Raw genomic sequence first — 27,692 nt, forward strand, 5'->3', positions numbered from 1 at the left:
AGAAAAATTTGTCCCGCAAAAATTAAGACCTCATATGGCTCTGGGAGCGGAGAAATAAAAAAGTTATGGGGTTTAGAAGGAGGGGAGTCAAAAACGAAAAACGAAAATCAAAAAATGCCATCAGCGGGAAGGGGTTAAACAGTGGCAGATGAAAGGGGAAAATTAAACTGGGGACAGATGAAGGTGACAATTAAACTGGTGGTGATTAAGAGGGACATTAAAATGGGGACAACTGGAGGGGGATATTAAACAATGGGGTTCTCTGGAGGAGAACATTAAACCGTGGGAGTAGCTGGAGAAGGATTTAGTTGTCCCCAGTTTCATGTCCCCCTCCAGCTGCCATTAATTTATTGCCCCCCTCCAACTACCCCTACTGTTAATGTCTCCCTCCAGCTGTTCCAGTCTCATGCCCCCCTCTAGTTTCCGCCAGTTTAAACTGGGGCGCCAGGAAAGGGACTTAATACTGTGGGCTAGTTGGAAAGGGAACATTATAATGTGGGGACATATAATGTACGGGTGACTGTAGGAGGATGATACTGTGTGGGGGCACATGAAAAATTAATGCGAATGGGTGGAGTCAATGTAAAAGTGGGTGGAGCTAAATTTGCAGCGGCGCGTATTTTGTCCCATTTTCTGTTCTTCAAAGGTTGGGAGATATGCTTTCAGTCTCTATATCCACAAAAGCATCTGCAATGCCCTGTATGCTGGCTGTGTATGTGTATGTATATATATATATATATATATATATATATACACTCACCGGCCACTTTATTAGGTACACCTGTCCAACTGCTCGTTAACACTTAATTTCTAATCAGCCAATCACATGGCGGCAACTCAGTGCATTTAGGCATGTAGACATGGTCAAGACAATCTCCTGCAGTTCAAACCGAGCATCAGTATGGGGAAGAAAGGTGATTTGAGTGCCTTTGAACGTGGCATGGTTGTTGGTGCCAGAAGGGCTGGTCTGAGTATTTCAGAAACTGCTGATCTACTGGGATTTTCACGCACAACCATCTCTAGGGTTTACAGAGAATGGTCCGAAAAAGAAAAAACATCCAGTGAGCGGCAGTTCTGTGGGCGGAAATGCGTTGTTGATGCCAGAGGTCAGAGGAGAATGGCCAGACTGGTTCGAGCTGATAGAAAGGCAACAGTAACTCAAATAGCCACCCATTACAACCAAGGTAGCCAGAAGAGCATCTCTGAACGCACAGTACGTCGAACTTTGAGGCAGATGGGCTACAGCAGCAGAAGACCACACCGGGTGCCACTCCTTTCAGCTAAGAACAGGAAACTGAGGCTACAATTTGCACAAGCTCATCGAAATTGGACAATTGAAGATTGGAAAAAACGTTGCCTGGTCTGATGAGTCTCGATTTCTGCTGCGACATTCGGATGGTAGGGTCAGAATTTGGCGTCAACAACATGAAAGCATGGATCCATCCTGCCTTGTATCAACGGTTCAGGCTGGTGGTGGTGGTGTCATGGTGTGGGGAATATTTTTTTGGCACTCTTTGGGCCCCTTGGTACCAATTGAGCATCGTTGCAACGCCAAAGCCTACCTGAGTATTGTTGCTGACCATGTCCATCCCTTTATGACCACAATGTACCCAACATCTGATGGCTACTTTCAGCAGGATAATGCGCCATGTCATAAAGCTGGAATCATCTCAGACTGGTTTCTTGAACATGACAATGAGTTCACTGTACTCCAATGGCCTCCACAGTCACCAGATCTCAATCCAATAGAGCATCTTTGGGATGTGGTGGAACGGGAGATTCGCATCATGGATGTGCAGCCGACAAATCTGCGGCAACTGTGTAATGCCATCATGTCAATATGGACCAAAATCTCTGAGGAATGCTTCCAGCACCTTGTGGAATCTATGCCACGAAGAATTGAGGCAGTTCTGAAGGCAAAAGGGGGTCCAACCCGTTACTAGCATGGTGTAACTAATAAAGTGGCCGGTGAGTGTATATATATATATATATATATATATATATATATATATATATGTAATTTATATTATTTTGCATATATTATTATTATTATTATTATTCAGTTTCCTGGCGGTTATACCAAGAACCATTGTGGTCCATTTCTTGGCTTGACGTGGTTAAACTACATCAGCCTGCGTAGACTGAGCACTCCTAGTCCTGTATACAGGCAGGAACTAGACACCAGGACTGCTCTTCAATGGACCTCTCTAATATTACATTTACAACAGAAACGATATTGTCTGTATACTGATACAAGACAAATAACGTGAATTGATACTGGAGCGCCCTCTACTGTTCCAATTTGCGAACTACACACAGAATTTTGTGGAGGTTGTTTCGTTTTCAGAGCTGCCAGCCACAAGATGGCAGCCGGAGTACGTACAGAACACAGTAGCCATATTACGGTTGTCCAGTAACCCTGTCACTGCCGCGGCAGAGGCTCGCTTTAGCTTCTAGAACTGAGGAGCTGTGTTTGTTGCTCGAGCACGATGTAGTTAAACGAGCCTCCAATCAATACTCTCCCTTGTTGGTCAGGAGCAGACTACTGAGTGCTCGGCCGCTATTGGATTCAGCAGGCTGCAGTCTTTTCCGGGTTAGGAGGAAGGATCCGACGAGCGGCACGTCCGGGTTCGTTGTCAGGTTGCTGGCAGAGGCAGCGGCGCCGGTGTCCTCCAGTGTGCCGTCTCCCGCCCCTTGACACTATGACAAGTGTTGCGTGCGGCTGCAGCAGTAGTAGCGGAGCTCCCAGTCACGGTTAGGACATCCTTGTCAGTGCACCGGAGAGCCGGAGAGGTGTTCCCGCTGGCAGGGCTGAAGGCGGTCATCCCTGCATACGGCTGCAGGATTATGGGCTCGGAGAGCAGCTCCATGAGGGGATTTACACTGCAGGATCCGCCGTGGACTCATCCTTCGGGGCTGACTATCTATCCGGCGCAGCTGCAGGACGGGCGCCCGGCCTCTGTGTTTGTGTATCAGCCGGACAACCAGGACAAGGTGGACAAGGCGGCCAAGGTGAGGTCCCCAGTGTATGCAGGACCCTCTGCGGAGTAATGTACCAGTAGGTGGCAGGGCAATGTCTGTGAGGAGACCTGCCTGGTGGCCATGCTTCTGCCCTTACACTAGCTCTTATAAATCCTCACTATTGTTCACATCAATGCCAAATGGAAGGTCAGGTTACACAATAATAGGGTGCCATTCACATCTGCCAAAAGTTTTGAACAGCAAAAGATGACTGACACCAGCTTAAGGCTATGTCAGTGATGGCCAACCTTCTGAGCTCCGTGTGTCAACATTCGTAAGCGATTGGAGCATAACTCGGGTGTGTGTCACTTCTAGAAAAATCCATAACTTTGTGATATTGGCAGCTCTAATAACAGTTATATTTTTTAATATATGTGCTGTATTTATTAATAAAGCAAAAACAAATAATTCTTTACCTTACTGCTTAGGAGGCGTTCACACTACCGCGACTGTCTCCTCCGGGGAATCTGGACAGGAGACGGCTTGCCGGCGGTCAGCTTTATGACCCATTCATTTGAAGATAACCGCCGGTGTCCGTATGCAGCCTCTCCACCTGGAATCCGTCTCTTTTTTGCATGGACACAAAGTCCTACATGTAAGAGTTTGTGACCGTACAAAAAGAGAGGCTGCATATGGAAACTGGCGGTTACCTTTAAAAAAAATCCTTCAAATGAATGAAATTAAAGCTGACTGCCGACAAGCCGTCCCTTGTCCAGTTTCCCCAGTGTTTAGGATGGAAGTCCGGGCTGGACAGTGGCAGTAGTGTGAACTTTTTTTTGTTGCTGAATTTCATTTGAAGGTTGGTATTTCATACACTTCAAGACCAATGAGGTCATGGCAGAGTTAACTGTCTCTGATGGGGTGTTCTCCTTCCCCAGTATTGCTGAGCAGTAACTTAATTAGGGTACATTGGCAAAACAGTGAGGTCTTGGCAGGGTTAGCTGACTCTGATGGGGTGTTCTCTTCCCCTAGTATTTCTGAGCGGTAATTTTGTTGGGGTACAGTGGCAAAACAGTGTGTTCTTCGCAGGGTTAACCGTCTCTGATGGGGTGTTCTCTTTCCCCAGTATTGCTGAGCGGTAACTGTTTTGGGGTACACTGGCAGCAGGGTGAGATTTTGGTAGCTGCTTTAATGGCCGGGGTATAAGGAGCACACAAACCTGAGATGACTCTCCTATCCCCCTGCAGTCACTGGAATGGACCTTGATCCAGCCGTCTGCCACTGAAAGGGCAACTATGGGACACAGTTCTAGTTTTCCCAGCTGTCTGGGTGCAAGTCTGCAGTAAATTTACACTCACCGGCCACTTTATTAGGTACACCATGCTAGTAACGGGTTGGACCCCCTTTTGCCTTCAGAACTGCCTCAATTGTTCGTGGCATAGATTCAACAAGGTGCTGGAAGCATTCCTCAGAGATTTTGGTCCATATTGACATGATGGCATCACACAGTTGCCGCAGATTTGTCGGCTGCACATCCATGATGCGAATCTCCCGTTCCACCACATCCCAAAGATGCTCTATTGGATTGAGATCTGGTGACTGTGGAGGCCATTGGAGTACAGTGAACTCATTGTCATGTTCAAGAAACCAGTCTGAGATGATTCCAGCTTTATGACATGGCGCATTATCCTGCTGAAAGTAGCCATCAGATGTTGGGTACATTGTGGTCATAAAGGGATGGACATGGTCAGCAACAATACTCAGGTAGGCTTTGGCGTTGCAACGATGCTCAATTGGTACCAAGGGGCCCAAAGAGTGCCAAGAAAATATTCCCCACACCATGACACCACCACCACCAGCCTGAACCGTTGATACAAGGCAGGATGGATCCATGCTTTCATGTTGTTGACGCCAAATTCTGACCCTACCATCCGAATGTCGCAGCAGAAATCGAGACTCATCAGACCAGGCAACGTTTTTCCAATCTTCAATTGTCCAATTTCGATGAGCTTGTGCAAATTGTAGCCTCAGTTTCCTGTTCTTAGCTGAAAGGAGTGGCACCCGGTGTGGTCTTCTGCTGCTGTAGCCCATCTGCCTCAAAGTTCGACGTACTGTGCGGCGTTCAGAGATGCTCTTCTGGCTACCTTGGTTGTAACGGGTGGCTATTTGAGTCACTGTTGCCTTTCTATCAGCTCGAACCAGTCTGGCCATTCTCCTCTTTCTGGCGTCAACAACGCATTTCCGCCCACAGAACTGCCACTCACTGGATGTTTTTTCTTTTTCGGACCATTCTCTGTAAACCCTAGAGATGGTTGTGCGTGAAAATCCCAGTAGATCAGCAGTTTCTGAAATACTCAGACCAGCCCTTCTGGCACCAACAACCATGCCACATTCAAAGGCACTCAAATCACCTTTCTTCCCCATACTGATGCTCGGTTTGAACTGCAGGAGATTGTCTTGACCATGTCTACATGCCTAAATGCACTGAGTTGCTGCCATGTGATTGGCTGATTAGAAATTAAGTGTTAACGAGCAGTTGGACAGGTGTACCTAATAAAGTGGCCGGTGAGTGTAGTTCTGGCTTCACAGCCTAACACCTTTAAAACCCTAACAATCAACTTCTCTAACGGAGGAAAGATGGCCAGCGTACATGCAGAGCTCTGACTATGAAGCAGGAGAGTTGGACGCTTTCATCTTTCACCTCCAGATGCTGTCAGCTTGCAGCGTGTCACTAAAAACGTCTTAGCGTGTCACCACTGACACGTGTGTCATGGGTTAGCCATTAGAGGGCTACATTCACATCTGCATAGGAGTCTCCGAACAAAACTCCGCTGCAGATTCTGCTTAAAATCGGTGGAGAGAAAAGTCCTGCAAGGTGGACTTCATCTCTCCGCCGATTTCAATATTAAATCAATGGAAACCCAATTGAATCCACTATAGCTGCGTGTAACCACTTTTTAAGCAAACAGGGTTTCGGTCTTTTGGGTGGTCCCCATGTGGACCCGAAGGACGGAAACTCGAACACTAATGTGAACCTAGTATTAAAAACCCAATAGGCCCCTCTCTGTACCGATTCCTTCAGCAGGTCTTTTTCATACAGTGGTTTCAGGAGGAAAAAATGAACACTTGATGGACCCCATTCTAGTCAGCAGTATGCCCTAAGATCTGTTTGTTTCTGTCATTAAATGGGTTGTTTTTGCATTCTTCTGGTTCAGCAAAGTAGTAGAAGAATATATGGCTAACACAGATATGATAGAAGCAGCACTGCAGTGGACGGAGCTTCTACGCTGGTGCTATTACTTGCATAGGAGCAACGCTGCACGTGCCGCTTGTCTACTAGCACCTTCTGGGATCAGGAGGCTGCCAGAACATATGAGATCACATACTGGTGACATCCTATGGTTAGCGCATATGTATGAAAATTCGATTTTGGGCTGGACAAACCCTTTAAATGAAAAACCTCAGAGAGCCTGACTGTAATGTAAGCCTAAAATTAGAAAATGCAGGATGCATGACGGCCATGAAGTTGACTTAAAGGGGTTGTCTGGGGAGTTGTAATTGACTTGCTTGTTTCTATGTAGCCTGCAATAGAAATGTCTGTATTTTGCAATGCATGTAGTGCATTGAGTTAGTAATCAGACCCCCATGGGGTTCAAGCCGTGTGTTTGTATGAGAGTATTAACACTATTTCTGGTCATATTTTTTCTATTATTTAGCAGTTCCCCCTCTGTATGCCGTATTTTTAGTTTGGCTTTCTCCCTGAGCTGGTGGGTAGAGATTACTTGCCATACACTGCACAGAGTACACAGTACAGGATAATCTGTATACAACCCTCTGTCTCTCAAACAGAAGCACCTCCAGGACCATACAGAACCTATATTCAGAAGTACTGAACATGTTCAGCTCCAGCATCAGGCTAAGGCTAGGTTCACACTAGCGTTCGGGGTTCTGTTCTTTGGGTCTGCTAGAGAACCCGAAAAAGAGAAACCATATCTGCTTAAAAAATCAGTTAACCATGAACCCTATAGACTGTAATGGGGTCCACCGGGTTTCTGACCGAAATCGTCAGAGAAAAGTCACATTGTAAGCAGAATGGGGGGCAGAGTCCCCAGTCACCCAACGCTAGTCTAAGCCTAACTCTCTCTTTACCTCCTACATGTCTTGTTCTCTTCCTTCTCCTCTTAGATTTTAAATAAAGATGAGTCATATAACCTGAAGTCCATCTTACAATGTATAGAGCAGTGATTTTCACAGTGAGAGTCATTTTAGCAGAGGGAGGGGGAGCAGGGAAAAACCCGATTTTATTATCTCAAAGATAATTTCTTGGTTTATAGAAGGCAAAATTTTCAGGTGCCTTAAAAATGTTCCTCTTCACTTCAAACCATTAATAGGTTAATTTTGGGGTTTGCCGTATTCCTATATACATGAACGTAATACTTGAGTATTAGGTTGAAAATGATTGATATCTTCAGAGAAGATAGATTTTCGATCCACAATCCCTACCTGTAGAGTATAGGAGGGAATATATGGAAGATGTGTTAAATCTTGCTGTGTAAATCCTTGAATTCAGCACACTGTCGGCTTTCCCGGTATGTGCCCAGGTGGTGGAGATTCCGGTTCCTGTTAGTTTCATGACCGATCTCTCCCCACTGTCAGGAGGGTGTTTCTCACAGCCTAGTATCATTGCCGGGTTGTGAGGAATGCCTCCCTTGACAGTACTCGTCCGTAGACTTGTACTTGGGGAGGTGTTCCTCACTGCTCACCCCCGATGATAGTACAGTCTATGTAAGGGTACTGTCGGGGAGGGGGGCAGTCCTCCAAAATCTAAGTGCTTTTCATTTAAAGATATGTGAGGGAAAGCGTTTGAATGTTTAACTGGTCTTCCTCTTTTCTCCTTTCTATCTTTCAAAGCATTTGAAAACTTTACGGCACCCATGTCTTCTGAGATTTTTGTCCTGTACTGTGGAGGAGGATGGGATCTACCTTGTGACAGAACGGGTGCAACCTCTGGAAATGCTCCTCCAGAAGCTCTCAGCTGATGAAATTTGTGCTGGTATCTATGATATTCTGCAAGCTCTAGAATTTCTACATGAAAGGGTAAATATTCATTTTCAAAATGATATTTTATAGTAAAATATTCCTATGCTTCTGTGCAATTTTTGAGAACAGTGCTCTAAAGAGGTTGTATCGCCTATCCTTTCAATTGGGGGAAAAAAATGTCTAATTGGTAGGAGTCTAACTGGTGGGACCCACATTGATCATGAAAGAAAAGATGGCCTATCCTTATTTCACGTGAATGGGCACAGCCAAGACACAGTGTACAGGGCTGTCTGCTTCCAGCTGCATATACTAAATAGTTGATCAGTAGGAGTGAACAATTTGGGACCTCAGCCAGGTACGTTAATACCGGAGTAGCCGCGGTAGCGTCTGCCACAGGGGCATTGACGTTAGGGGGGCCAGGGGGCCCTATTTACTTACCAAGCCTGGCTCTTGCTCATGACTGCCAGTTCTTCCCCTTTTGCGGAGGCTGTGATCAGGAGAGGGGATCGGGACCCCAGAGTATAATAATTGTTCATGGCCCCTGTACACAGTATTATGGCCACAGTGTGCAGGGGCCACTATGGTGCATAATAGTGTGTGCAGGGGCCACTGTGGGGCATAATACTGTGTGCAGGGCCCACTGTGGAGCATAATAGTGTGTGCAGGGGCCACTGTGGAGCATAATAGTGTGTGCAGGGGCCACTGTGGAGCATAATAGTGTGTGCAGGGGCCACTGTGGAGCATAATAGTGTGTGCAGGGGCCACTGTGGAGCATAATAGTGTGTGCAGGGGCCACTGTGGAGCATAATAGTGTGTGCAGGGGCCACTATGGGGCATAATAGTGTGTGCAGGGGCCACTATGGGGCATAATAGTGTGTGCAGGGGCCACTATGGGGCATAATAGTGCAGGGGCCACCATGGGGCATAATACTGTGTGTGCAGGGGCCACTATGGGGCATAATAGTGCAGGGGCCACCATGGGGCATAATAGTGTGTGCAGGGGCCACTATGGGGCATAATAATGTGCAGGGGCCACTATGGGGCATAATAGTGTGTGCAGGGGACACTAAGGGGCATAATAGTGGGGGGATTGGTCGGTTGGTGTCTTCAGGGGAGAAAAAGGCAGTCAGGTGGGGGGGGGGCAATGTCAAAAGTTCGCCATGGGGCCCCGGCCATTCCTGGTTATGTCACTGACCTCAACAATACCATGCTGATAGCTATCATGGATAGGCCATCAATATCCAGTCTTTGACAACCCCTTTAACAAATTTAGCTCTGTATGGAAATTGATGTATTCTAGTATGTTTCTTGTAGTCGGTTTATTTATTTTTTTTTTTTTGCTTTAGTTGTGCATTATGGTAGCAATTTTCTATTCTTGACAGGGAAAGGTTTCCCATAACAACATTTGCCTGTCATCTGTCTTTGTAAGTGAAGATGGACACTGGAAACTGGGTGGAATGGAAATGGTCTGCAAACTGACCGAGGTGGCGCCAGAGGTGAGAGAATTGTACAGGATTCTGTGCTAGAGATGGATATGAGTGTGTCTTGTTTCTAGCAGGGTAACAGCTAGGACTGGGTGATTATGACCTAAATCAAGATCACAATTAACTGAACGCTTTACCTCGATTACAATTAATGAACAATTATTTTAGAACACTCCACTTTTTTTTTTACATATCACAACCACTATTTAAAAGCCTCTACATGCCACTGAATCTTGGTTTCGGTTATTCACATGTAATCGATCCAGATTGTATACAGTCCTTTAGCCAATGGCAGTGGATGGAGTAAATACAAAATAATTGAGATAATTGATGTGAACAAATTCACAACAATTAATGTAGTTAATTCTCCATTTTGATTCTTTTTTGATTAGTTGCCACACTGTATTAGGATTAGTTGAGGAATTACAATGCTGATCAGAATGCAGTATTGACAGTAGTAAATTGGTGTCTAAACGGAATTGTTTTCAGCTGTAGAAAGAATTTTGCTTATAACTTTGATTTTCTAGAATTTTTTATACTGCCTGTTGCATAGTCCTAGAAGTAGAGCTTCTGTTCCATCACAGAGTTCACTCGCCCTCCCTATTTGTCAGTGATGTGATGAAGTGATTGGCTGTCTGACTCTGTTCATGAGCCTCTTCCTCACGTCATTGACTTGTGTACAGGGGAAGGGAATACTCTGCTTGTGTCTAAACATCACTGCAGAAAAAGCTTCACCTCCAAGACGGTACAGAAAAGGGCTGAAATCTGATCATTTCTGCAGTGAAATAATAATACATTTAATTTACATTATATAGCTCCATCATTTTTTTTTTTTTTTTTTGTAGATTGTGAGCCCCATGTAGGGATCACAATGCACTTTTTTTTTCCTATCAGTATGTCTTTGTAGAATGGGAGGAAATCCACGCAAACACGGGCTGAACATACAAACTCCTTGCAGATGTTGTTCCTGGCAGGATTCGAACCCAGTGCTTGCAAGGCTGCATTGCTAACCACTGAGCCACCCTGTTGCCTCTAGTGCCATCATATTCTGCAGCACTTTTCAATTTGTAGAAATGCAATTAAGCTAGTAAGTTTCTTAATTTAACATTGTGGAAGCAAAAATGAACATTTTAAGACATTGTTTGACACACACACAAAAATGTTTGTTCCAGTGAATAACTTATAACAGAATAATTTACTGCGGTAGTCTTCCCTAATTCAGAGAGCAGCGGTGCCAGCCCTCCCTCCCATGCATGATTCCATTATTTTCTATGGTGCATACAATTGTGGCTGATCATGCTTGATCAGTATCTCCTATAGACCTTGAGGGTACGGCCTCACACTGTGAAAAATGTTGACTGTCCACCACAAAATTGCTGTGGCAAAAACACACCCAAAATAGATCTTGTTTGTTACTCCTAGCTGACGTTCCCTTGTGACTTTAAAGAAAAAAAACTGCAGTAATGAATTGAATTAAAATTTTAACTGAATCTCCTCTTTCATATGACACCAAAAGCAAGTTTCTACATTTTATAGTGCCAGAGATATAGCCATTGAAGTGACCCTCCTCACCTTTATTTTCTGTTAATTTCACATTGACCATACACAAGGAGAAGTGGGGAACAGCTCTCAATAAACACACAAGGGAAAGACTGACAAAATTCAAGATTTTACAGAAATGAGCTAAAATATGTTAATAAAATAGATTACAAAATGTATTATTTACACAAATAGTGCCAGAAAATCAAAAGTTGTCCTGAAGTTTAGTTACACTTTAAATCCAAGTCCCTTTGTGCTGTGGGTTCTTTATGCAGCATGTTGAGATTCTTGGACCATATGGAGGGGTTGGGAGCTTCAGCTTTGGGGGCGCTGTTCTTGCTGCCCAGATGCAAAATTTCACAAACTAGGGTCAATGCACACTGCACAGGTTGGTGCAGGCAGGAGGGGGCAGGTGTGTAAGTAGCAAGAGTAGGGGTCTAGGGAGCAGAAGGCCCACAACTAGTGTATCATCTACATATTCTTTCAAAGTTGGCTTCTTTCTCCAAACCTACCTACATAACAAAGATATATCGTTCATCACTGTAATGTGCCTGGTAATGCTGTGGTAGCAGTTCAATAGGTTCCCTTTAAACCGGCCTGTGGGGGATACAAAGACTTGCTGATAGGGAATGTAGATTGAGCCCTGTTTGGGAAAGTAAGCGACAATATCTGTAAAGCGCTGCGCAATAAGTAAAATAACATTCTATACTGGTAGTCCATAAAAACCTATTACTGGTTTAGTGTGCCATATTTAGTTGATGGGTTCCCTATAAAGTGGCACCCTAAGTTCTTAAGAGTAGTAGGGGATTGGACCCTAAACTGATATGCTGTAAATGGTTTATCAATCAGAAAATACTTTTAAGAAAGAGACTAGACTTAAGAAAACTTCATCTGGTACTGAATTCTTGTTTCGTCCTTAGTTTTATTTTTCAGATTCCTACATTTTGTATCCATACATTCACAAGTTCTTAGTTTTATTCAGTTCCCGTGCCATAGCTCATCTATTAATAAGCTGACAAACATCTTCTTCTCCAAGTCTCATTGTATTTTTTTGTACATTATTTGCGTTTTGTTTGCACACTTTATAATGAATCCCACAGAGACCTGCATAATGACATGTCATCTCATGGGATAAAATCCAGCTGGTTAAAGTTAAATTATGCCAGTGTCCATTGAGACTTTATAGCTGACTTAATGCAATATATGAATCGCATCATTGTGTTGCATGTCCTTTTTTTCTGAAACATCTAGCTATAGCAAACTAGTTTTTTCTGATGTAACTTAAACCGAAATTTAAGGGTTTTAACTTTCCTCTTGCCTGGGATACAAAACAGTTTTCCTACAATTCTTAAGGTCAGGGGATAATCCTACACATTACGGAGAGTATGTGCCTACATAGGCGTATGGAGACTTCCAAGTCATTCCTGCTCCGCTAGGGAATCTGGGTAAAAAAAAAATGCAAATCTATTCTCCAGGATGTAATTAGGAGAACAGTGCCTCTGTATGCCGCCCTCTAGAGGGCAGCCCCCGTAACATCATGCATGACTCATTTAAAAAGCCTACTAATCATAATGCGGAGTTTATTGCCAAATTAGTATTTCTATTCCAAAAAGAACAGATTCCCAGCTATGGACAGCGCTGTTTCAGTCTTTTGGACCTCCTCAGCATAGTGCAGGGATACTGATTTGGCAGAGTGAGAGACTATAGACCAGGGTCAGGGGATAATCATACACATTAGAGAAAGTGTGTGCCTACATAGGCGTACGGAGACTTACAAGTCATTCCTGCTCCGCTAGGGATTCTTAAAGCAGTTTACCAGGTTCAGCACATGAATGTTATTGTTTGTATAATGTAAAGTTATGTAATTTTCCAATATACTTTCTGTATCAGTTTATTATGCTTTTCTAGATTTCTGCTTGCTGTGATTCATTGTTTACAATAAAAATCAGGTGCACAGCTTGTTACAGTAGAGTAAAATTACTCCTCTCGTCGTTTGAGTATTTTTAGCCATGGAGAAGTACAAAGTTTGCAATAATGGAAATAAATGATGTGTAGGTATAACAATACTGAGAGCTGTGCACCTGCATGTCCATCACAGGACCATAGACTAGTGAATAACAGCAAGCAGAGATCTAGAACTGTGAGGAAATGATGATGATGAAAATATTCTGAAGGATTGTAGAAGGTTTCGTTACACAAACAACCCCTTTATACGGAAGCTGGCAATACCTTTTGGGACAGGATATCGCTTGGTAATTAATAGAGATGAGCGAACACTAAAGTGTCAGAGGTTCGAAATCCGATTCGAACAGCCGCACACTGTTCGACTGTTCGAACGGATTTCGAACCCCATTACAGTTTATGGGGGGAAATGCTCGTTTCAGGCGTAGGCAACATTCGATAAAATCATACTTACCAAGTCCATGAGTGACAGTTGGGCTGGATTCTGCTTGAAGTCTTTTCCCGGCGCAGGGTCCCCATGTCCTCTTCCGGGTGGAATTCACTCTGCCTAGGCAATCGGCTCTGCCCAGGCCGGATGCCTAGGCAGAGTGAATTCCACCCGAAAGAAGACGCGGGGACGCAGCGCGGAGAAGAGTTCGGAAAGGTAAGAGAAGAACCAGCGTTGATTGGCAGAATGTATAGCATTCTGCCAATCAACGCTGGTTCTGCATCAAACATTAAACTTCGAACAGCTAGTAGTGTTCAATCTAGTACGAGTATTTCGAATACCGTAGTATTTGATCGAACACCTACTCGATCGAACACTACTCATGCTCATCTGCTCATCTCTAGTAATTAATCATATTAATTAGTTTAATTGGCCATATGCTGGCCCTGCAATTCTGATTTTCATCACTCTATGATGTCTTCCAAATGGGTATTTGAAAATATTCCACAGCAGAATGTATATTTCATGGGGTGTGGGTACCCCCAATTTTTTTTTTTTTTTTAATGGCGTGCTGAATGGTCTAAAGGTTCATCCATAACAGCGTTTGACATCACTTTCCTCCCTCATAACACTATCAAATAAAAATAGTAATTTACCATTTTAGCGTGCAAAGAGAAAAAATTAAAATCAAGAATAGTAATCTTTTCTAACTGAATGTATTTTTCAGTCTGCAGAGTTTGGCGTCATGCCCGTATCTTTAAGCCATGCGCGTGATGCATTCTTATTTGGACGACTGGTAGAAAGTCTTCTAGCACACGTCAAAGATCAATGTAAGTTTTTGCACTATTACATGCTTGCAGAATAGTAACATGCTTCCAATTCCTCTGATTTTGTTAGTAATAGGATATGCACCTATTCAGATTAAGATTTACTGAATAACCTACCTGATAATCTGCTGTGCATAAACTGAATTAGACACTTCAGCTACCCTAACAGATTCAAGGCTATTTTGGTGGTGTGTGTGGGGGGTCCTTAACTATTTTTAGTAGAGGGTCAAGTTTATTCTGAAAAGAACAGATGGGGCAGATTTATGGAAACTGTCTAAAATAAATGTCTTTGTTCTTTTAGATCACTTTAGAAATTCCCCTCTGAATATGAAATTGATGTATTTATACCTAGTATTAAAGACGTAGTAGCACATGACACTGGCATTCTCTATGGATTTTTTAGTCCAAGTGTCATGCATATCTATTTTCTTTTGTGGTCACTAACCAGTGCCGCCCTCAAAATGCTGCCATGTCCCATAGGCTATGACTTGCAGCAAGCGCAGAAGAAGGTGCTGCTCCAGCAGGGGTAATTTCCACACAGCAGCAAGACTGCACTTGAGCCATGTGAAAGGAGAAACAAAGAAGAGAAAGCGCTTTAATAGGAAATCAGTTTAATCACTGTTATTTATTTACAAGAATTGCTCGAAGTGCTGGCCGCCTGCCTCAATGCAAGCAGTGCATCACCGGGAGATGGATTGATGTGTCCATTCACAGACTCCTGGCATGGCCCTCACCGTGACAAATGCAGCCTGGATGTGGTACACGAGCTCTTCGCGGGTTGGCACAGGCATTGCATACACAACGGACTTGACATATCCCCACAAGAATTACTGTTACATTCTTACATTCTTAATTACTAAGCTTACATTTACTGTGTCGTTCTACCTGCACCGCTGCCACCTTGCATTTCCGGTCACATGTTCATTAGTAAAAAAAAAACGCTTCATATACCGGCTAAAGTCCACCTTTTCATTTTGTGTACTTACTTTCCAGACACCCTGAATGTGGTTTTACTCGTGGTGTTGGCGATATCGATTCCCTTACACCACTTTTGTGTAGTAAAATAATTGCAAATTGGTGATTTGTGACTTTTAATTGCCACTTGCATCTCACATGTGTGGTGTGTTTTTTGCATTGGCCCTGCCACCTTTCCAAAAGTGGGTGGGCTGTTGGTAGGGCCCGTGACCCCACCATATTCATTATCATTTACACAAAAGTGGCATAAATGTGTCCAAATGAAAAAAAGAAAAAAAGGTATTTTAAGTGTTAATACAATTTGCGCCTAGGTGCAAAGGGTCGGGGATAAGAACTAGTCTTGATAAATCCCTCCCTCTGTGCTTTTGTCTTGTTTGCAATATTTTTTAACTTCCACTTGAGTCATATTTTATACTGCATAGAAAATACTTTAAAGGTAATTGGGTAAGAAAAACTTTACTGTACATAAATGGGGAGGAGGGCCTAACCTAAAGGTAGTAAAATAAACCCAAAAACATTTATCATTTGTTTGCAGCTGAAGTGCTCTCTAGCTTCAAGAACACTGTTAAGAACTTACTGCTGAACCCTGAACCAGAGCTCCGACCTGCCCTGTCCACTTTACTAAACCATGACTTTTTTAGGTAGGTAATTCCAGTTCAGAATAGTGTGTGTGTACATATATATATATTTTATTTTTATTTTTTTTTTCATATTATTTCCAATTGTAATGTGCTGAACATAGTCTTTAGAATAGAGTGTAATGTGTGAAGTTCTTATAGTATTCCATTGATTATTTTGGTGCATTAATTTCTAAAATGCAAAATGTATTTGTTGTGCATCACATTTGCTTTTTTTTCCTCTTCATCCATTTGTTCACTCAGCTTTAGCATGTCCATTAATGTTTGGGTTGACCTATTTTATTTTCCTTACACAGAAACGATTTTGTCGAAGTTGTCAACTTCTTAGAAAGTTTAACTGTGAAAACTGAAGACGAGAAGAATGAGTTTTTCAAGTGAGTTTTAAAAGGTCTCAGCTGTAATTGGGGTCTGCAAAGAATCTTTAACTGTAGTCTGAACAACTGGGAAAAACCTGGTATGTTCATACACTGAAAGGGTTTTTCCAATCCAAGCAATGTATCCTCTATCCAATTTGCAGATCAGTGAGGGTCCAACCACTCAGACCCCCACTGATCAGGAAGACTTTTGTCCCTGTTCTGAATGGAGCGTTGGTCGGACACATTTTCATGGGGAAGAGGCTTTACATTCAGGTGATCCTGTGTTGCTGATTTCATATGCTTCACTTTGGTGACACCCTTTAAATGTAAAACTATATGCCGGTATATGCCCTCCTGGCATGTGTTTGGCTGGGTTATGGTGAGATCTCTCTTATTGAAAGTTACAATGTAAGTGTATACAAATCAAAAACTTTTTTTTCAAAACGTTCAACTGAAAACTGTATAGCTGTGACTCTACGTTACTCCCTTCCCCCTCTTATGTTGTTGCCTATTTAGTTAGCACAAATGTGGTTGGGAGTGGAAGGAGTAATGTGACCTCAGGATCAGACTACAAACTGGGTGAGTTTGTAGTCTATAACCATTAAAGCAGATATATTGACTGAGCTATGAGCAATACCTGGCACAACTCCTACAAAATGGACAGAGCTGTGCCACTGATCTAATATTGCCGGCGTGTCCTAAGCACAGGTCAACTATTGTAAGATCTTAGGAAAACACTAATGAAAAAAACATTTGTTTTTCTTCAAGGAAATGTTTTTTTTGTTTTTTTTTAACTTAGGATGAAATGGTGCTATAAAGCTTTTATTCTTCTCTAGGACTCTTTTGGACAGAGTATCTTCTTTGCCAGAAGAACTCATCTCCTCAAGATTGGTTCCTCTCCTTCTAAATCAGTTTGTATTTGCTGAGCCTATGGCCGTGAAAAGTTTCTTGCCTCATCTTCTTAGGCCCAAAAGAGGTAACTCGATTAAGAAAGACATTAAATAGCAGATTCTTATTAAGCCGACTTTTTGCTTACAATGTTGTTTTTTATGGGAACTGACAGGCATCTAAGCTTATGTTCTGTATGGTTATATGTCCATGTATACAATATATTTAATAGTTTCTCACCTTTCATTTGAATATAGATATCATGGGGAGAAATCGTGAAGATTGTCTTCTGTCCCCAGCTCTCTTCCAGACCAAAGTTATCCCAGTATTGATGAAAATGTTTGAAGTACATGAAGAACATGTTCGGGTGGTATTGCTGACCCATATAGATGCATATGGAGAACTCTTCACGTTAAAAGAGTTGAAAGACATTATCCTTCCCCAAGTAAGTGCATGTCTTATTGTTATAGGGACTCTTTCATTCTAAAGATTTTATCTAATGTAAGTTTTTATGTTTGATTTCTCATATCAAATAAAAAATATATTCCATTTAAATGATCAGTTATTGGAGACACCTTTACAATTGACTACAGGACATGCAACTGGGTGTGTGAGTGGTAGCTAAAGATTAATGTCTCTTTCTTTTCTTTTCTTTTTTTTATTCTTCTTTTTCTCATCTCCCTTTTTCAGCACCTTTGACTGCTGTCTCTTCTTCTTACTTCCTGTATTCCTTATCAAACTGTCAAAGCACCCCCCACCCCAGCTTGCTGAACAGGACACTGAAGTATCACAATACTTATTATGAAAATCTAATATAAAGGCAGATCAAATATTATGCACATGTTTCTAGAAAACAAACTACAGGTGTAATGTGCGTTTACATAGGGAAAGCCTTGTCTGTTATCCATCAGCAAACTGCAATTAGCTGACCAGCAGAGCTGTAGATAAAGTGAGTGACATCACTTGTCCTGCTAATCACACTGGAACATGGAAATGCTATGTAAACAATGGAAAGAATAATCTCACATAGCAGGAAAACAAAGCAGCATTGCTAAAACTAAAAGTTACATAAGATAGCAGCATTCATGTCTCTAATGTCTTCACTTGTGTTATAAATTACTTTATCATACAGTTAGGGCCAGAAATATTTGGACAGTGACACAATTTTCGCGAGTTGGGCTCTGCATGCCACCACATTGGATTTGAAATGAAACCTCTACAACAGAATTCAAGTGCAGATTGTAACGTTTAATTTGAAGGGTTGAACAAAAATATCTGATAGAAAATGTAGGAATTGTACACATTTCTTTACAAACACTCCACATTTTAGGAGCTCAAAAGTAATTGGACAAATAAACATAACCCAAACAAAATATTTTTATTTTCAATATTTTGTTGCGAATCCTTTGGAGGCAGTCACTGCCTTAAGTCTGGAACCTATGGACATCACCAAACGCTGGGTTTCCTCCTTCTTAATGCTTTGCCAGGCCTTTACAGCCGCAGCCTTCAGGTCTTGCTTGTTTGTGGGTCTTTCCGCCTTAAGTCTGGATTTGAGCAAGTGAAATGCATGCTCAATTGGGTTAAGATCTGGTGATTGACTTGGCCATTGCAGAATGTTCCACTTTTTTGCACTCATGAACTCCTGTGTAGCTTTGGCTGTATGCTTGGGGTCATTGTCCATCTGTACTATGAAGCGCCGTCCGATCAACTTGACAGCATTTGGCTGAATCTGGGCTGAAAGTATATCCCGGTACACTTCAGAATTCATGCGGCTACTCTTGTCTGCTGTTATGTCATCAATAAACACAAGTGACCCAGTGCCATTGAAAGCCATGCATGCCCATGCCATCACGTTGCCTCCACCATGTTTTACAGAGGATGTGGTGTGCCTTGGATCATGTGCCGTTCCCTTTCTTCTCCAAACTTTTTTCTTCCCATCATTCTGGTACAGGTTGATCTTTGTCTCATCTGTCCATAGAATACTTTTCCAGAACTGAGCTGGCTTCTTGAGGTGTTTTTCAGCAAATTTAACTCTGGCCTGTCTATTTTTGGAATTGATGAATGGTTTGCATCTAGATGTGAACCCTTTGTATTTACTTTCATGGAGTCTTCTCTTTACTGTTGACTTAGAGACAGATACACCTACTTCACTGAGAGTGTTCTGGACTTCAGTTGATGTTGTGAATGGGTTCTTGTTGACCAAAGAAACTATGCGGCGATCATCCACCACTGTTGTCATCCATGGACGCCCAGGCCTTTTTGAGTTCCCAAGCTCACCAGTCAATTCCTTTTTTCTTAGAATGTACCCGACTGTTGATTTTGCTACTCCAAGCATGTCTGCTATCTCTCTGATGGATTTTTTCTTTTTTTTTCAGCCTCAGGATATTCTGCTTCACCTCAATTGAGAGTTCCTTTGACCGCATGTTGTCTGGTCACAGCAACAGCTTCCAAATGCAAAACCACACACTTGGAATCAACCCCAGACCTTTTAACTACTTCATTGATTACAGGTTTACGAGGGAGACGCCTTCAGAGTTAATTGCAGCCCTTAGAGTCCATTGTCCAATTACTTTTGGTCCCTTGAAAAAGAGGAGGCTATGCATTACAGAGCTATGATTCCTAAACCCTTTCTCTGATTTGGATGTGGAAACTCTCATATTGCAGCTGGGAGTGTGCACTTTCAGCCCATATTATATGTATAATTGTATTTCTGAACATGTTTTAGTAAACAGCTAAAATAACAAAACTTGTGTCACTGTCCAAATATTTCTGGCCCTAACTGTATGTATAGGGATGCCTAACCTAATTTATATAGAGAATTCCATAGAGAATTTTCTTCCTGATGTCATTGTTTCCATTAGTATATAAAACAATATAACCAATCTTCTGTATGTATGTTTTCTTCTTTTAGGTGCTCCTTGGTTTACGGGACACAAGTGACTTATTAGTGTCTGTTACTCTCCGTGGCCTGGCAGCTTTGGTGTGTTTACTAGGACCAGAAGTAGTTGTTGGTGGTGGAAGGGTTAAGATTTTCAAAAGTACTACTCCAGGATTTACAAAAATCACAGATGTATCTCCTGAAGGTAACGTCATAAGAAAAGTCCAGTATTTACCACCTCACTAGTCAGTATTTTCTACCTTTTATTTTTGTGTTTATTTTGTTTTTATTGGATTATTTTGCATTGTGAGAACTCCTACATGGCTGAATCTATAGGATAAATTATATCTCCCATAGGAATGGCCTATGGGTATGCCTAGGCATCTAGCCATTGATTCAGTAACATAGTTCCAGAGAAGCTAATAAATCAGTAGGCTTAGTCTTGCTTAATTTTACACAACAGATCTTTTTATTTTAAAGGACCTGTGAACGATCTAGAAGGTTTTGTTTAGCTTGGGGACCTTTTTCTCTTGCTTGGTAACTGTAACCTACACAAGACTCCACCGGGAGAAGGTTACGAGGCGTCCTGTAGTCACAATAGTGTTTGACGAAATAATTATCATAATTACCATCACTTTTAATGCTTTATTCAGTTTTTTTTTTATGGAGGAAGAGAGATTCATGTATAGGTGATAACATATATACACTGCTCAAAAAAATAAAGGGAACACTCAACACATCCTAGACCTGAATGAATGCTATATTCTCATTCTCATTGTTCTGTACAAAGTTGAATGTGATGACAATATAATCACTCAAAAATCATCAATGGAAATCAAATTTATTAACCAATGGAGGCCTGGTTTGGAGTCTCCCCCAAAATTAAAGTGGAAAAACACACTATAGGCTGATCCAACTTTGATGTGATGTCCTTAAAACATATCAAAATGAGGCTCAGTAGTGTGTGTGGCCTCCATGTGCCTGTATAACCTCCCTACAACGCCTGGGCATGCTCCTGATGAGGTTGCGGATGGTCTCCTGAAGGATCTCCTCCCAAACCTGGACTAACGCATGTGCCAACTCCTGGACAGTCTGTGGTACAACGTGACGTTGGTGGATGGAGCAAGACATTATGTCCCAGATGTGCTCAATCGGATTCAGGTCTGGGGAACGGGCGAGCCAGTCCATAGCTTCAATGCCTTCATCTTGCAAGAACTTCTGACACACTCCAGCCACATGAGGTCTGGCATTGTCCTGCATTAGGAGGAACCCAGGGCGAACCGCACTAGCATATGGTCTCACAAGTGGTCTGAGGATCTCGGTACCTAATGGCCGTCAGGCTACCTCTGGCAAGCACATGGAGGGCTGTGCGGCCCTCCAAAGAAATGCCACCCCACACCATTACTGACCCACTGCCAAACCGGTTATGCTGAAGGATGTTGCAGGCAGCAGATCGCTCTCCACGGCGTCTCCAAACACTGTCACGTCTGTCACATGTGCTCAGTGTGAACCTGCTTTCATCTGTGAAGAGCACAGGGCGCCAGTGGTGAAGTTGCCAATCCTGGTGTTCTGTGATAAATGTCAAGCGTCCTGCACGGTGTTGGACTGTGAACACAACCCCCATCTGTGGCCCTCATACCATCCTCATGGAGTCAGTTTCTAACAGTTTGTGCAGACACATGCACATTTGTGGCCTGCTGGAGGTAATTTTGAAGGGCACTGGCAGTGCTCCTCCTGTTTCTCCTTGTACAAAGGCGGAGGTAGCGGACCTGCTGTTCGGTTGTTGCTCTCCTACAGCCCCCTCCACGTCTCCTGGTGTACTGGCCTGTCTCCTGGTAGCGCCTCCAACCTCTGGACACTACGCTGACAGACACAGCAAACCTTCTTGCCACAGCTCACATTGATGTGCCATCCTGGATGGGCTGCACTACCTGAGCCACTTGTGTGGGTTGTAGAATCCATCTCATGCTACCAGGAGTGTGAAAACACAACCAACATTCAAAAGTGACCAAAACATCAGCCAGAAAGCATTGGTACTGAGATGTGTTTTGTGGTCCCCACCTTTGAGTGTGGCTCGAAAATTGCCAATAATTTTCCATCTGTTGTCTATTCCATTTGCACAATAGCATGTGAAATTGATTGTGGAAGTTACATTGTGTTGCTTAAGTGTTTGGTTTTTTTTTGCCTTTATTTTTTTGAGCAGTGTGTGTGTGTGTGTGTGTGTGTGTGTATATACATACATACATTTTATTAGAATTTTGGGCTACCTTTTTTTTTCCAATATACTCTTGTTTTATTGAACTTGCCATTTATATGCACACTGTTTGGGCTTTTTCTATCACATATCAACTTCACCTATAGGATATGGAGAATTTAAGGATTCTGTTTTAGCTTCCATATATAATCGAGTGTAAGCCGACCCGAATATAAGCAGAGACCCCTAATTTTACCACAAAAAACTGGGAAAACTTATTGACTTGAGTATAAGCCGAGGGCGGGAAATCCACCATTGCAGATAAAAAGTCTGGTCATGTGCATTGCAGCTTAGTAACTCCATGTGCCTCATAGTAATAGAAGTTAACTCCATCACGTCCCTCACCTTAACCCCCTGTGTGCCTCATGAGTTACTGATATGTGGGACATATGGAGGTAATAATTAGGTATCTTCATAATTAAGGTCCTTCATTAGTACCCTCATGTGTCTCACTTATTAGTAACCCTTATATGGGGCACACAGGGGTTAATATGAGGGACATGATGGGGTTAACTGTTATTAATGTGAGGCACATGGAGTTACTGAAACTAAATAACTCCAAATGCCTGACATTAATAGGCAGAGTAAGTAAAGGAAGGTCCATAAGACACAATGAATCCTGGCCACTCATCTGCAGGGTAGATGCTAAATCCTAGTTGGCTAAAGGACCTCTGATGACATCATGACCATGTGATTGGACTCTGTGGGCGGAGCTACTAGGATTTAGACTCAACCTTATCTGCAGATGTTACATACCAGTGGCTACAGGAGCTTTGATGTCATGAGGTCACGTGACTGTGATGACAAGCCAATCACAGAGCAGTAGCACTAAAGGACCTCCCCCGTTCAGGTCCTTCCAGTTTTCTGTGCTCCGTGGACCCTGACTCGTGTATAAGCCGAGGAGAGCTTTTTCAGCATGAAAAATGTGCTGAAAAAATGTTAGTCTGGACATAAAGGCCCAAAACAACACCTCTCATGTTACAGTTGTACCAGAGCACTGGTTGCTAATGCTTGAAAGTGATTCCTCTAAATGTAAGTTATTGAACTTAAGTTTTGGGATGTTGTGTTTGACCCCTGGGAGACTTTCCCATATAATAACTCGTATAACTAACTCACACCTACAGTGCCTACAAGTAGTATTCAACCCCCTGCAGATTTAGCAGGTTTGATAAGATGCAAATAAGTTAGAGCCTTCAAACTTCAAACAAGAGCAGGATTTATTAACAGATGCATAAATTTTACAAACCAAAAAGTTATGTTGCTCAGTTAAATTTTAATAAATTTTAAACATAAAAGTGTGGGTCAATTATTATTTGTGGAATAACCCTTGTTTGCAATTACAGCTAATAATTGTCTTTTATAAGACCTGATCAGGCCGGCACAGGTCTCTGGAGTTATCTTGGCCCACTCCTCCATGCAGATCTTCTCCAAGTTATCTAGGTTCTTTGGGTGTCTCATGTGGACTTTAATCTTGAGCTCCTTCCACAAGTTTTCAATTGGGTTAACGTCAGGAGACTGACTAGGCCACTGCAACACCTTGATTTTTTCCCTCTTGAACCAGGCCTTGGTTTTCTTGGCTGTGTGCTTTGGGTCGTTGTCTTGTTGGAAGATGAAATGACGACCCATCTTAAGATCCTTGATGGAGGAGCGGAGGTTCTTGGCCAAAATCTCCAGGTAGGCCGTACTATCCATCTTCCCATGGATGCGGACCAGATGGCCAGGCCCCTTGGCTGAGAAGCAGCCCCACAGCATGATGCTGCCACCACCATGCTTGACTGTAGGGATGGTATTCTTGGGGTCGTATGCAGTGCCATCCAGTCTCCAAACGTCACGTGTGGTTGGCACCAAAGATCTCGATCTTGGTCTCATCAGACCAGAGAACCTTGAACCAGTCTGTCTCAGAGTCCTCCAAGTGATCATGAGCAAACTGTAGACGAGCCTTGACATGACGCTTTGAAAGTAAAGGTACCTTACGGGCTCGTCTGGAACGGAGAACATTGCGGTGGAGTACGTTACTTATGGTATTGACTGAAACCAATGTCCCCACTGCCATGAGATCTTCCCGGAGCTCCTTCCTTGTTGTCCTTGGGTTAGCCTTGACTCTTCGGACAAGCCTGGCCTCGGCACGGGAGGAAACTTTCAAAGGCTGTCCAGGTCGTGGAAGGCTAACAGTAGTTCCATAAGCCTTCCACTTCCGGATGATGCTCCCAACAGTGGAGACAGGTAGGCCCAACTCCTTGGAAAGGGTTTTGTACCCCTTGCCAGCCTTGTGACCCTCCACGATCTTGTCTCTGATGGCCTTGGAATGCTCCTTTGTCTTTCCCATGTTGACCATGTATGAGTGCTGTTCACAAGTTTGGGGAGGGTCTTAAATAGTCAGAAAAGGCTGGAAAAAGAGACAATTAATCCAAACATGTGAAGCTCATTGTTCTTTGTGCCTGAACTACCGTATTTTTCGGACTATAAGACGCACCCAGGTTTTAGAGGAGAAAAATAGGGGAAAAAAATTTTCAGGCAAAAAATGGTAAAATATTTAATATATGGGAGTTGTAGTTTTGGAACAGCTGCAAGGCCACATTGACAGGTGACCCTGCAGCTGTACGGGGATGTATAGGGCGTTTTTTTTGTGGGGCCAGGTGTACTTTTTAGATATACCATTTTGGGGAAATGTTTATTGCTTAGATCACCTTTTATTTAATTCAGAGGCAAAACAGAGAGAAAAACCCGGCAGTTTAGCACTTTTGATTTTTGACGTTCACTGTACATAAAAATATTAGTAGACCGGGCATTTTCAGACACATGGATACCAAATGTGTATGTTTCACAGTAATGTTATACTTTTATATGTATTCTAGGGAAAGGAGGTGAACTTTTATTTATTTTATTTTTTATTATATTTTTTTTAAGTGTTTTTTTTTTTACTATTTTAATATCCCCCGCCTAGGGGGCTTGAACCTGCAATTATTTGATTGCAAGTCCCATAGACGGCAATACAAGTGTATTGCCGTCTATGGGAGATTCTATACATTACTATCGCGGAGTGTCATAGACCAGCCGCGATAATAATATATATCTATGACAAGCCTCGGAGCCTTCATTAGGCTCCCAGCTGTCATCGGAACAGGTCGGCTCCTGCGGCCTCGCCGTGCAGGAGCCGGCCTGCATCACTAAAGGTATGGGGCCGGTGGGGGGGGGCTAACTGACTGCCGGGACCTGTGGAGGAGGAGTGGATTTGCAGCATGGCCGCGCTACTGCCACCGCTGGTTTTCTTCAGCGGCAGGAGTGTGGCAATCTGCAGGCCCCAGCAGCTAAGACAGTCCCCGGCATCTGCTGTAATAGACCGGCGGATGCCGGGGAGTGTCTTAGCTGCCGGGGCCTGCAGATTGTCACGCTCCTGTCGCTGAAGAAAACCAGTGGTGGCAGTAGCGCGGCAATCTGCAGGCCCCGGCAGCTAAGACACTCCCCGGCATCCGCCGGTCTATTACAGCAGATGCCGGGGACTGTCTTAGCTGCCGGGGCCTGCAGATTGCCGCGCTACTGCCGCTGAAGAAAACCAGCGGTGGCAGTAGCGCGGCCATGCTGCAAACCCACATTCAGACTATAAGACGCACCCTCATTTTCCTCCGAAAAATACGGTACTTCTTAATACTTTAGGGGAACCAAACAGAATTCTGGTGGTTTGAGGGGTTGAATAATAAATGACCCTCTGAATAAACTTTTCACAATTTAAAAAAAAAATTAAACAAAGAAATAACATTCTTTTTTGCTGCAGTGCATTTCACACTTCCAGGCTGATCTACAGTCCAAATGTCACAATGCCAAGTTAATTCCGAATGTGTAAACCTGCTAAATCTGCAGGGGGTTGAATACTACTTGTAGGCACTGTAAATAACTTGCCCTTACTTGGTGTTATATATGAGGTTACCTCCCCGTCCCCCCAGCTCATGACCGTAGATGTAGGACCGTAGGTGTGCAAAGAAAGCTATAAGATGGGATTTTGCAGACTGTGGATTACTAGCATGCTTCTCATTGTTTTGGAAGAAAGAAGGACTTCTCATTGGCTTTTGTTATCTCCTGTGATCAGATCTCTTGTTGCATCAATTTTTCCCACTAAATTTTTCCTACTTCTTCATCTGTACATATTCATGTACATTCTTCTTTTAGTACATGTAATATAAATTTATATTTTATTACCTTGAAGATGACTTTTAGCATCATAATGTTCAATTTGTTTTCCTAGCTTTGCCTTTTACACCTCTGCATTCTCCTCCTGATTGGATATAAGTGTGCTGTCAATGAACATCTGTATAAATTGAGGCCCCAGTTATGGATGAACAGGATATTCTTCTCTCTCTCCATCATCAAGATCATTCATCATCCCTGGTTTTATAGAATATCTTATTGGATATTAATTTTCCTGCTAAACTGCCAAAATAGAGCGTAACTTGCACATACAATCTACAATACTCCTCTTTGGTTGAAACATCTCTTTGGCTTTTCTTCATTGACTTGCCAGTCAGTTTTGTGCTGTTACAACTTCCCATGTTCATAAAACTTGCACAGAAGAATCTTTCATACATTTCAGGACCTCAATCTATATATTGCTGTGTTTATGACTTTATCTGTCGGTGTAAAGCTCCTTCTACTATTGGAACAGCCATAGTTTACCAATTCTTGAACATCTGTTTGTCCTGTGTGATGGAGGCCCCTGTGTCTATTGCATCAAACTTGCATCTGCTATTTTCATCGTTACCCTAGGGATCAACTATACCTGAGACTTACCGAGTGTTGATTCACTCTAGACTTGACATTTTTACTTTTAATATACCTCATGTCTCTGAAGCGTGGAATAAAAAATTGTCTGTTACTGAGGTCTCCGACATCTTTTGGGTTGTTGGATTCCAATTTAGAAATATCTGCCATTATTATTATTATTATTATTATTATTTATTATATATATATATATATATATATATATATATATATATATATATATATATATATATATATTTTATTTTTTTTTCTTTTCCTGATCCACTATGAAACACCCACCTAGATTGTTACCTGTGCTAAAACTTATGCTATATAGCTGTAACTTTACAGGCGGGGTTGGCACTGTTTGACTATTACATAGCGCTAATCCAAATAATATTTGAGGGTTAGTATATGTGTTAGTCGTCATATTGTATTTAAGGAGAACCTGTTATTAGCTCTGAAAGGCCCAGTGACGTATGTTATCTTACTGGTGCTGTCATCCTGAGAATATTAGTATTTTAATGATCATGAATATTAAGGGATATTAGCCAAGTGGGTAGTAACATTGCATAACTTACGTATACAGAGACCCCACCCCGGGGAAACCACAGTATTACCACCCACTTGGCTAGTATAATTTTCATAAACACTAATGGGGTTTATATCTTTGGAGTGGCAGAACAGATTTGAATAAACGCAGCACCAGAA

At 42.6% G+C, this 27,692-nt stretch overlaps 1 protein-coding gene across 1 annotated transcript in view; it reads left to right on the forward strand.

Annotated features, from left to right (window-relative positions):
• The first annotated feature begins 2,462 nt into the window (after positions 1–2,462).
• Positions 2,463–27,692, forward strand: part of SCYL3 (SCY1 like pseudokinase 3) — a 34,709-nt gene continuing 9,479 nt past the window's right edge. The window contains exons 1-9 of the mRNA XM_075286698.1: positions 2,463–3,012; positions 7,873–8,058; positions 9,384–9,497; positions 14,141–14,243; positions 15,751–15,856; positions 16,150–16,227; positions 17,046–17,185; positions 17,355–17,542; positions 20,009–20,180. Coding sequence (XP_075142799.1) covers positions 2,848–3,012; positions 7,873–8,058; positions 9,384–9,497; positions 14,141–14,243; positions 15,751–15,856; positions 16,150–16,227; positions 17,046–17,185; positions 17,355–17,542; positions 20,009–20,180 — 1,252 coding nt within the window. The 5' untranslated portion in view covers positions 2,463–2,847. The remainder of the gene's footprint in view (positions 3,013–7,872; positions 8,059–9,383; positions 9,498–14,140; positions 14,244–15,750; positions 15,857–16,149; positions 16,228–17,045; positions 17,186–17,354; positions 17,543–20,008; positions 20,181–27,692) is intronic.

This window comes from Leptodactylus fuscus, chromosome 9 (genome assembly GCF_031893055.1).
Source record: "Leptodactylus fuscus isolate aLepFus1 chromosome 9, aLepFus1.hap2, whole genome shotgun sequence".
Lineage (NCBI taxonomy): Eukaryota > Metazoa > Chordata > Amphibia > Anura > Leptodactylidae > Leptodactylus > Leptodactylus fuscus.